Source organism: Columba livia, chromosome 3 (assembly GCF_036013475.1).
Source record: "Columba livia isolate bColLiv1 breed racing homer chromosome 3, bColLiv1.pat.W.v2, whole genome shotgun sequence".
Lineage (NCBI taxonomy): Eukaryota > Metazoa > Chordata > Aves > Columbiformes > Columbidae > Columba > Columba livia.
In genome coordinates, this window is record NC_088604.1 from 3,381,006 (window position 1) to 3,392,988 (window position 11,983).

Here is an 11,983-nt window from a genome sequence, read left to right on the forward strand (position 1 = left end):
GCGTTTGCCTCTACCAGCAGGAATAACTTCATTGAAATCAAGGAAGAAACGCTAACACAGCTAACCGGTCCCTTTACGTGTGCACCTAAACAGGAAGACAACCTAAATAAACAAGACAAAGAATGGGAGACAGGAAGATTACAAACTTAATTAAATACGATGGGAAATGCCGGATCAAAACGGACCAGTTAAGCCAAGGCCACACAAAGTCAGCGAGGAGCCAAGTCCACTGAGGCACATTCAACATCGTCATCCCTCAAATGCAACACTTGGGATTTGGGCCAGAGGGACAGAATATTACAGGGATGTTTGATCTATTTCTGCCCAGTTTTGTTTCATTCTTAAAGATGAACTAATACTGTCAGAATACATGATGGTTGCTTTTTTTAACATACTTCCAAAGCTTTAAAGCTCAGAATAGCTGCTGCGTAGTAGTCCCCAAAAAATAATAGTCTGATAAAGAATTCCATAAAATGACAAACAGTCCATGAAGAAGATTTTACAGTAGGTTAAATGACTGAGTGGTGCGAGAGGAATCGACACAGCCTTCGCTTGGCTCATGTCTCTACCAAAAAACAACTTATTTCCAACAGGCAGCCTTCAGAGAAGTATCTACTAAAAGCCCAGCCTGCACTGCTAATAAAAGGTGGTAAAATGCCCCTGTTGTGAGTTCAGTCACCCAAGAAAATAAGGGTTCACTGCTGCTCCACTGAAAACAAAACCTCAGGCTCCCTTAATGAGATGGCTCATTTCACTCATTTGTTGAGGTGTTTGAAACATGGAGCTCAGCATCTGGGACAATGAATGTGCTTCTAACCTGACAAAGTTCAACAAGGGCAAGTGCAGGGTCCTGCAGCTGGGGAGGAACAACCCCAGGCACCAGCACAGGTTGGGGTTGAGCTGCTGGAAAGCAGCTCTGCAGAGAAGGATCTGGGAGTTGTGGGGGACAACAGGGTGACCGTGAGTCACCAATGTGCCCTGTGGCCAAGAGGCCAATGGGACCTGGGGTGCATGAGGAAGAGTGTGAGCAGCAGGTGGAGGGAGGTTGTTCCTCCCCCTCTGCTCTGCCCTGGGGAGGCCCCATCTGCAGTTGTGGGTCCAGTGCTGGGCTCCCCAGGTGAAGAAGGACAAGGAATTACTGGAGAGAGTCCAGCGGAGGGCCACAAAGATGCTGAGGGGTCTGGAGCATCTTTGTGATGAGGAGACTGAGAGAGCTGGGGCTGTTGAGCTGGAGAAGAGAAGCTGAGAGGGGTGTGATCAATGGATCAATATCTCAGGGTGGGTGTCAGAGGATGGACCAGACTCTGTTCAGCGGTGCCCAACACCAGGGTGAGGGGCAACGGGCACAGACTGAAACACAGGAGGCTCCATGTGAACATGAGCAGAAACTTGTTTGCTGGGAGGTGCCAGAGCCTGGCCCAGGCTGCCCAGAGCGGGTGTGGAGTCTCCTGCTCTGAGACATTCAAACCCCCTGGACCCACCTGTGTGATCTGCTCTGTGACCCTGCGTGAGCAGCTGGGTTGGACTGGGGGATCTCCAGAGGTCCCTTCAACCCCAACCAGCCTGTGGTTCTGTGATTTAACAACTTCCCTCACTCAAGGCACAAATAATCTCTAAGGATCTGGGTTTCCAGTGGTTTGTGGGAGGAATGAATTAAAAAGCTATCAGGCTGGCAGCAAAGGAAAGTCCTATAAAAACAGGGAACACCTTGGCTGTTGCTTTTGTCCGTAGCTGACAGTGAAACAAACACCATAAAGACAATAAAAAGCAGCAACTTAATAGAAGTTTTGCTGCCCAGCCAAGCAGCAGCCCTCTGTTTCATCCATTTTTCTTAATTTGTCCCTCTGTTTGAAATCTCTCGATTAACATCAACTTTCCCTCACTCAGTCACCAAAAATTAAATGTTGTCTTTTTAAAAATCTAACAATAACAACAGTTTAATTATGCCAATGTTCTGTTATGCTCTCTGTAACTAGTTCCCCAGGTGGTGACTTTGCAAATCCCATCAATTCAATTCAGTGCAGCTCTTACAATTGTAAAGCCACTCTACATATGGAAGGATTTGTCTACACAGGAGAGTTAACCCCTGTCAACAGAATGTGTGAATTCAAATTAACTTCCAAATTGAGTTGTTTGATGTAGTTCAACTAATATACTTTAAAAGTTAATTTCTATTAATTTTCCTGAATATCTCTCTATAGAGAAGCCCTAAGATGTTTTATTCCCAGGAGGAGCCTGTAAAAAAACACAAGGGCACCTAAAACAGAGATTTCTCAAGCTTGAAGTTTTAAGAGACCTTTCCTTTCCCAGTAATCTCAATCCAAGTATTTCAAACCTCTTCACTACCATTATCGGATTAATCCTTTGATTTCAGTCAGGTTAACATTGCCAAGTTAGACACAGGAAAATAAAGAAACTTGCCTACATCTTTATAGAACTATTTAAGAAAGTCAGGAACAACTTCATGCTACATAGAACAATCATAAATTCACTTTTTGTCTGTAAACAACAAAAAAAGACTGTTTAGTCAACAACTCATCAAGAATGTTTGTTCAACCATGTCTTAAGAGCAAGAAAAGAAACAACATACTATATCTCAGCAAAAAAAAATCAGCATAGAAATTAACACCAATCTTCTGGGCTGCTAAGAAAACGATGCTGGAAATGGTAATGCAACCCTGGGCATGCAGCACCATCCAGTGGAGAAAAATGTAATTTCTTTAGATACTTCACCCAGATACTCTGTGATTTGAAAAACAGTGTGTATTAAACTCTTTTATCAAGGCTCATTCTGTGCCTGGAGTCTGTTTAACTACCATTTCTCAAGTCCCTTATCAGGTCTCGCCCCAACTCTGGTGTCTGCCCATATAGGGTGAGAACATAAAAATAATAAACAGGTTACCTTTCTCTAACTAAAGAAAAAAATGTATATTGTCCAGAGAATGGATTTTATTTTTAATGCAAGCTATGAAACCCATCGTTAATACATTCATTTTTTCCTGATAAGCGCCAATAAACCAAAGTTTATTTAAAGTTTAAAAGACTTGCAAATAAACAAAAAATAAAAGCTAAATCTTTGGCCATTTCTCCAATTGATACTTTTGTTTAAAATCCAAACTATGTAAGCACAGAATGATTGAGTTTGTCCTTTCTCAGTTTAGTCCACAGCATCACAAAAGCTGGGGCGATCTCTTGAGGTCATTTACTTAAACCCTCTGCTTAAGCAGGTTGTCCAGGACCATGTCCAGTCCGAATATCACCACAGGCTGATATTCCACAGCCTCCCCAAGCACTTTGTTTCCCCTTCACAGTAAAAACAAGACGGAATTTCTTGTGTTTCAATTTGCAGTCACTGCTTCTTATTCGCTGAGAAGTTACTTTAAGTCCCTGACACACATGTGTTTTCACAGCTGCAGTAAAACCAATTACTTCCCCCAACTTTTTTTTAGGATGAATATGAATATGAATATGAATAAGGGCATCAGAACTTGATCTGGAACTGCAAACAAAAAGGTACGTGTGTAACACAGCTTCACACTTGTAACTGCAGCTGAAGGATGAATAAAGGGATAGAATTCTGCAACTCCCAGCAACTATTTCATTTTTTAAGGCATCTGATTTTAGAATTTTCTGTGTATAGAAGGCAAATTAACACATGGGCCCAGGTTGCCCAGAGAGGTGGTGGATGCCCCATCTCTCCAAAAGGCAAGCAACAGAGCCATGCAAACCCATAACCAGGCACTGCAGGGCCGACAGGGACCCACTGAAACACAGAATGTCCTGAGTTGGAAGGACCCACAAGAATCATCAAGTCCAACTCCTGTCCCTGCACAGGACATCCCACAGTTCATACCATATGGCTGAGGACGTTGTCCAGTTTCTTCTTGAACACTGTCAGGCTTGGGGCTGTGACACCTCCCTGTGGAGCCTGTTCAGTGTCCAGCACCTCTGGGTGAAGAACCTTTTCCTCATGTCCAACCTAAACCTCCCCTGGCACATCTTCCTGATATTCACAGATTTCACAGAATGTCAGGGGTTGGAAGGGCCCTGGAAAGCTCATCCAGTGCAATCCCCCATGGAGCAGGAACACCCAGATGAGGTTACACAGGAAGGTGTCCAGGCGGGTTGGAATGTCTGCAGAGAAGGAGACTCCACAACCCCCCTGGGCAGCCTGGGCCAGGCTCTGCCACCCTCACTGAGAAGTTTCTTCTCAAATATAAATGGAACCTTCTGTGTTCCAGTTTATAACCATTACCCCTTGTCTTATCATTAGTTGTCACTGAGAAAAGCCTGGCTCCGTCCTCCTGACACTCTCCCTCTATATATCTGTAAACATTAATAAGGTCACCCCTCAGTCTCCTCCAGCTCCAGAGCCCCAGCTCCCTCAGCCTTTCCTCCCACGGGAGATGCTCCACTCCCTTCAGCATCTTGGTGGCTGCGCTGGACTCTCTCCAGCAGTTCCCTGTCCTGCTGGAACTGAGGGGCCACAACTGGACACAAGATTCCAGGTCTGGTCTCCCCAGGGCAGAGCAGAGAGGCAGGAGAACCTCTCTGACCTACTGACCACCCCCTTCTAACCCACCCCAGGTACCATTGGCTTCCTGGCCACAAGGGCCCAGTGCTGGCTCATGGTCATCCTGCTGTCCCCAGGACCCCCAGGTCCCTTTCCCCTACACTGCTCTCTAATAGGTCATTCCCCAACTTACACTGGAACCTGGGGTTGTTCCTGCCCAGATACAAGACTCTACACTTGCCCTTGTTATATTTCATTAAAGTTTTCCCTTGGGTTCTGTCACTGGTCACCAAAGAGAAGAGCTCAGCCCTGCCCCTCCTGCTCCCCTTGTGATGAAGCTGCAGCCCCATGAGCTCTCCCCTCAGTCTCCTCCTCTCCAGGCTGAACAAACCCAGTGACTTCAGCCGCTCCTCATGTGGCTTCCCCTCCAAACCCTTCACCAACTTCACAGCCTCTCCTGGACACTCTCCAGTAGCTTTATATCCTTTTTACCCCGTGTCCCCAGCCCTGCACACAGCGCTCCAGGTGAGGCCAGAGCGGAGCGGGACTATCCCCTCCCTGCCCGGCTGGCCACGCTGTGCTGGACACGGGTCCCTCTAGGCTGCCAGGGACACCGGTGGCTCATGTTCAACTGGCCGCCGACCAGAACGGCAGAGAGGGCGGTGCGGAGGGCCCAAGGCAGTCCAGGCCGCCCCCCAGGACACCGGTTCTTCCCCTCGAACCCCCCAAATCCGCCCCGTTCTCAGGGACCCCCCGGCGCCTCCTCCCCGCACTCACGCTCCGCCAGCATCGCCATCTCGGGGGCCTCCTTCCCGCCGCGGCGCGTGCCGAGGAAACGCCAGCCGTGCCCCTACCTCTATGGCGCACAGCATAGGCGTCCAGATATATGCCTGATTAAAAAATTCCTCGAAGCACGGGCGCATAGCCGCCACCGTAGCAGGAATAGAGGGTGTAAAACTGCTGAAATTCTACTAAAGATCTCAAAAGGAGTGCTGTATTGTACACGGGCAACTCTCGCGCGTTTCTCGGCGGATGTGGGGCAGGCAGTTTTGAAGGCAGTCGGAGAGCGAGCATAGGCAGCTCCCGGCTTATCCCGGGTGGTTCGGAGCCTCTGAAGCCGTCAAAGCCGCTACTAAGACCGCTACTAAACCTGTTGTTAAACCCGGTGTTAAACTCGCTGCGAGTGGGTGGCGGAGCCCCTTAGGATATTTAACCATCCCCACAGGGGGAACTTGGAGCGTTTGGAAGTGGTGGAAAATGGGGGAACCACACACGCTTTGTGCACTTCTGGTGGTAAAGCTGAACTTGTCACAGTCACGGGATGGTTTGGGTTGAAGGGACATTAAAGCTCCCCCAGTGTCACCCCTGCCATGAGCAGGGACATCTTCACCAGCTCAGGTTGCTCAGAGCCCCGTCCAGCCTGGCCTGGGATGTCTCCAGGGATGGGACATCCACCACCTCTCTGCCCAACCTGGGCCAGGCAATTGTAATAAGTGATGGTCAAAAATTGTTAATGTTGAACAAATCGAGTAGGATTCAATTGTATTATGCATATTATTGTAAGCAGTAACTGTGCTTGTGCGAGTTTGATTATGTTTTGTAGAACCTTGTAGTAGTAGTTAAAGACAATGCCATAAATAACAGGACTACCAGGTGGTGCCATAAATAACAGGACTACCGGATGGTGTCATAAATAACAGGACTCCTGGATGGTGCCACAGATAATAGGACTCCCAGATGGTGTTACAGATAACAAAGCGCTCGGATGTTGCAACAGATAACAAAAGTTCCAGAGACGGAAATTCCCAGCACGTAAACGAACGCATAACGTATATAAGCACATACGAAAGGTTGATTTGGTGTGCCTGTTGGTGGAACTGAGCTTCCCCCGGTCACCCAGCGCTGTTTTGCCTAATTACCGCTTGCTAAATAAAATCGATTGATTGACTCAGAATCGATTTATTGGCTCTTATTTATAACACTCTCACCACCCTCATGGAGATGAACTTCTTCCTTATGTGAGAAATGCAGTTGTGATTCATGCTAAGATGTTTAATGTTTACAGATACAACCAAATGAGGCACGGGCTCTGAACCTGGAAAAAGGAAAAGGTGGTTAAGTTCTGAAATAAATCACTTACGCTTTTTCTATGGATAAAAACCATTTAATCCAATTCCTTGTATTCCTTAAACACGTGTTCATTAGAGCATAAGCAAAACAGCGCTGGGTGCGCGGGGGATTTGCTCCGCCCAACACGCACACCTTTAAACAGTAAGAAGTGTGCTTAAATACAGTAAGGTATTACATATTCTTAATGACCCCAGGAACGCCTATACATATTCATGACCTTTCCCCCTTCTTATTAAAATGAGTCTCAGATACCCATTTCCATAGACCCTCCCCTGTTGCGCCTGCGCAGTGCCACTTGGTGAATTTGAGGAGGGGTCTTTGGGGTCTTTGGATGAAGGCTCCTTCAGCTTCATCACAGTGAACTTTTTACCTTTGGCTCATTATGTTGAATTGACTGGGACCCAAGCTGCCAAGTTGAATGAAACCAGGCTGGCGCCCCCTTTTGCTGTAAATCTTCGTTATCTTGTCTCCTCAAGTTTACATCTAGGTGCAGTAAAACTTCTTGTCTTGGCATTCGATGGGGTTCTGTTCTTCTTAACATAAAGCTCTAAACTAAGCATTTATTGTGTGACTAACCTTAAAGTGTTAGCTCGTTAGTAGGCACCCATTATAAGTTTAGTTAACCCTTAAAATGTTAGTTCCTTCTGTCAATATAACCTCACAAGCAAGTTTCATAACTTTTTACATAGAACTTAACCACCTTTTTCCAGGTTCAGAGCCTGTGCCTCATTTGGTTATATCTGTAAACATTAAACATCTTAGCACGAATCACAACTGCATTTTTCACAGTTCTATGTAAAAAAGCTATGGAACTTGTTTATGAAGTTATATTGATAGAGGGAACTAGCATTTTAAGGGTTAACCAACCACATAATAAGGGCCTACTAGCGAACTAACGCTTTAAGCCACATAATTAATATCTAGTTTAGAGCTGTATGTAACCAATTGTGGTAAGGAAAAAACAGAACCTCATTGAATGCCGAGATAAGAAGTTTTACAACACCAGCTGTAACCTTGAGGAGGCAAGATAGCCAAGATTTACAGCAAAAAGAGGGCACCAATCTGATTTCGGTCGACTTGGCAGCTTGGTTTCCAGCCAATTCACCATAATGAGCCAAAGGTAAAAAGTTCACTGTGACGAAGCTAAAGGAGCCTTCATCCAAAGACCCCTCCTCAAAATCACCAAGTGACACTGTGCGGGCGCAACAGGGGATGGTCAAGGAGGAGACTATGAAGATGGTTATCTGAGACTCATTTTAATAAGAAGCGGGGAAAGGTTATGAATATGTATAGGCATTCCTGGGGTTATTATGAATATGTAATACCTTACTGTATTTAAGCACAATTCTTATTGTTAAAAGTTGTGCGTGTTGGGCGGGAGCGAATCCCCCGCGCACCCAGCGCTGTTTTGCTTATGCTTTAATGAACACGTGTTTAAGGAATACAATTAAGGAATTGGATTAAACGTTTATGCATAGAAAAAGTGTAAGTTATTTATTTCACTTATATCTAATCTAAACCCACTCTCTTTCAGTTTAAAGTAATTATCCTGTATCCTGTTGTAAGGAACATTGAACGAAGAACTGTTGTCTTTACATCACTGAGGACCTGGCGCCTGACCCCAGCATGGGAGAAGGACCAAGAGACATCAGACTATGAATCCTTAATGTAAAACAAAGTCTCTTCCTAGAATATATACTGATACCTGTATGCATACTGATACCTGTATTTACAAGTTAATTTAGGGGCAAGGGTAGCCAAAGTTCCAGGAATCCATATTTTAAATAGATTGATAAGTGGAAGGGTATTGTTAGAATTAGAGGAATAAAATATGTAAACTGAGGCAGGTGTCAGGTAGTCTGTAAACTGTGAAGTACCAACCAGTGGGGAACGGGGGCAGGAAATTGCAGCTGGGATTTTGGGGGGATATAAGCAGGGGCTTTTTGCCCTATTATGTGTGCCTGCCTTTAAGTAGAACACCCAGTGTTGCAATATCGTTATTAAAAAAAAATTGCTTTGCTGAGAGATCCTGCCTGAGCCTATTATATTTGCAAAATAATTGTTTCCTACACTGTCACTATATACCCTTGTAAAAAGTCCCTGCCCAGCTTTCTGATAGGTGTCTTTAGGTACACAAAGGCCACACTAAGGTCTCCATGGAGCTTCTCTTCTCCAGCTGAACACCCAACTCTCTCAGCCTGTCCTCCCAGCAGAGCTGTTCCAGCCTCGGGTCATTTCTGGGGCTCCTCTGGCCCCTCTCCAGCAGCTCCATGTGTGTCCTGTGCTGAGGACCCAGAGCTGGACCAGCACTGCAGGTGGATCGTGTCACCATTGTGTCCTGGAACAGCCCTTGGTAACCGATCAGAGATATCTAACAGCAGCAACTTGAAGCCTCCTCAGGCAAATTGCATCTTTATTCTCTTTTTCAAGGGTTTTAAAGATTTTGTGATGAAGCCAGATATTCCTTCCTGTCCTACCAGCTCAGTGCTTCTTGTCTTACCCACCTCCAATGTGGAAAACTGCAATAAATTTTACATATTTGAAGACTGAACACAACTCCTCCTTGATGTTTACTTGCTGAATCAAAGTACCGCTATTTAGTAGTCTTTTCTTGCTGTCACTTTTTGAGCCCTTGGTCATTTATGTTTCTCGGGCTTTTTTTAGCCACTCTTCAGTTGTTCCTTGGTTTATTTGAAGTGTAGCACCCAAAATATACCAGGTGATGCTGCTGAGTTCTTTAGGCTGCTCCCTATATCTCCTCTCTGGCTATATTTTGCATCTGAGTGTAATGTTTTGTTCTGTAACCTCCATATCCCTTTCAGAGAAGTGCTGCGTAAGGGGGTTGTATTCTGTATTTGTGAGGTGTGTTAATCCTGTCTTTTGCCCTTATTGAATCAATACTTTAATTCTGTGTTTCCATTTTATTGTATTGTTCTGAATTGCAGACCTTTGGTGTCTCTGCTCTCTCTTTCCCAACTTGAAGTCACCTGCAAGTGTCCTAAGTGCACTCTATATCTGTATTTTATACCCTAAATTGGGTCATTAATAGGAATATTGAGTCCTATCAGGATTGGAACTAGTCGCCCAAAACTCGTTCTTCATGCATCCATTCTATTCCATTTCCCTGTTTGCTTATGGGAACGCTGTGCAAGACAGTTTCTAAAGGCTTTATAGACCAAACAGAAATTACAACTGTGTCTTTTCCTCTGTAAAATCCATTCTGTCAGTCAGCGAAATTAAACTGTTACGATGGAGCTTGTTCTCTGCAAATCTATACATTGAAAAATAGTTTGTTGATTCATTTTTTAATAGTTTATATTCAGTTCCTATTAAACTGACTGCTCTGAGTGCCCCACTTCTTCCTTCAAAGAAGGGTGTGAACTGTGGATGTGGTGGATGTGGTCTACCTTGACTTCAGTAAAGCCTTTGACACAGTCTCCCACAGCATCCTCACAGCTCAGTTGAGGAGGTGTGGTCTAGACAATAGAATAGTGAGGTGGGTTGCAAACTGGCTTAAGGAGAGAAGCCAGAGAGTGGTAGTCAATGGTGCGGAGTCTAGTTGGAGGCCAGTATCTAGTGGAGTGCCTCAGGGGTCAGTACTGGGGCCAATATTATTCAATATATTCATTAACGATTTAGACGAGGGAATAGAGTGTACTATCAGCAAGTTTGCTGATGACACTAAGCTGGGAGGTGTGGCTGACACACCAGAAGGCTGTGCTGCCATCCAGAGACCTGGACAGGCTGGAGAGTTGGGCGGGGAATAACCTGATGAAATTTAACAAGGGCAAGTGTAGAGTCCTGCATCTGGGCAGGAACAACCCCAGGTTCCAGTATAGGTTGGGAAATTACATATTAGAGAGCAGTGTAGGGGAAAGGGACCTGGGGGTCCTGGTGGACAACAGGATGACCATGAGCCAGCACTGTGCCCTTGTGGCCAGGAAAGCCAATGGCATCCTCCGGGGGATTAGAAGGGGGGTGGCTAGTAGATCGAGAGAGGTCCTCCTTCCCCTCTACTACACCCTGGTGAGACCACATCTGGAATATTGTGTCCAGTTCTGGGCCCCTCAGTTCAAGAAGGACAGGGAACTGCTGGAGAGGGTCCAGCGTAGGGCAACGAAGATGATTAAGGGAGTGGAGCACCTCCCTTATGAAGAAAGGCTGAGGGAGCTGGGGCTCTTTAGTTTAGAGAAGAGGAGACTAAGGGGGGACCTCATTAATGTTTATAAATATATAAAGGGTGAGTGCCATGAGGATGGAGCCAGGCTCTTCTCGGTGGCAAACAATGATAGGACAAGGGGTGATGGGATCAAGCTGGAACACAAGAGGTTCCGCTTAAATTTGAGAAAAAACTTCTTCTCAGTGAGGGTGGCAGAGCCTGGCCCAGGCTGCCCAGGGAGGTTGTGGAGTCTCCTTCTCTGGAGACATTCAAAACCCGCCTGGACATGTTCCTGTGCGACCTCACCTGGGCGTTCCTGCTCCAGCAGGGGGGGGATTGGACTAGATGATCTTTTGAGGTCCCTTCCAATCCCAAACATACTGTGATACTGTGATACTGTGGTCCTTTCATAGTCTTCTAAACCCACATCCAGCCGTCCGAAATTCTCACCGTACAGTCTCACCAGGCTTTTTTATGCCAGTTCTCTGTGCATTTTCAGGTCATGTTCCACAGGCTTGACTGACCTGAAACCAGATAAATACTTTCTAATCCTTCACTGCCTGTGAGAGAGAGACCTTTCTCTATTGCCTCTCACGTTAATTGCGTTAACCACTTGATTGCATCTAATCCTTTTAGTGAAGGATGGATGAATTGCGCCCTGTTCCCTCTGCCATGTACTATATGTTTGTATGTGTGCTGCTGAGTAGGCTTTACATCTACTTCTTGTGTCCTGGCTTGCAGCCGAGTGTTGTGCGCTTGTCATGGTTTAACCCGAGCTAGCGATATAACCATGATAGTTGCTTGCTTGCCCTCCTTCCCCAGCCCCCCAAATAGGGGAGAGAATTGAAAGGAAGGGAGAAACTTGGATTGAGATAGACACAGTTCAATAAAATAACAAAATACTAATACACCACTAGTAAATATATATAATAGAAATAGAACATAAAAGATACTCAATGTAATCCTCACGAACTCTGTCCGCACCAAGCAGCTGGTCCCAGGAAGCAGCACCTCATCCCAAACAGCCGATCCTAGAGAAAGAGGAAAGGAAAAGGCAGAAAGGAAGGAAAAAGGCAGGAAAGGCCCAGAGGACTCTGCAAAACAGCAGGATGGTAAAAGGCTGAACTAACGAAAGTCCCGTGCAGAATTCTCCCAAACAGGTCTCTGTCCCAGCTCCGATA

The 11,983-nt window shown here is 45.7% G+C and overlaps 1 protein-coding gene across 1 annotated transcript in view; it reads right to left on the reverse strand.

Moving 5' to 3' along the window:
- PINX1 (PIN2 (TERF1) interacting telomerase inhibitor 1) overlaps positions 1–5,549 on the reverse strand; it is a 73,007-nt gene extending 67,458 nt beyond the window's left edge. The window contains exon 1 of the mRNA XM_005507216.3: positions 5,291–5,549. Coding sequence (XP_005507273.2) covers positions 5,291–5,309 — 19 coding nt within the window. The 5' untranslated portion in view covers positions 5,310–5,549. The remainder of the gene's footprint in view (positions 1–5,290) is intronic.
- Between the last annotated feature and the right edge of the window lie 6,434 nt (positions 5,550–11,983).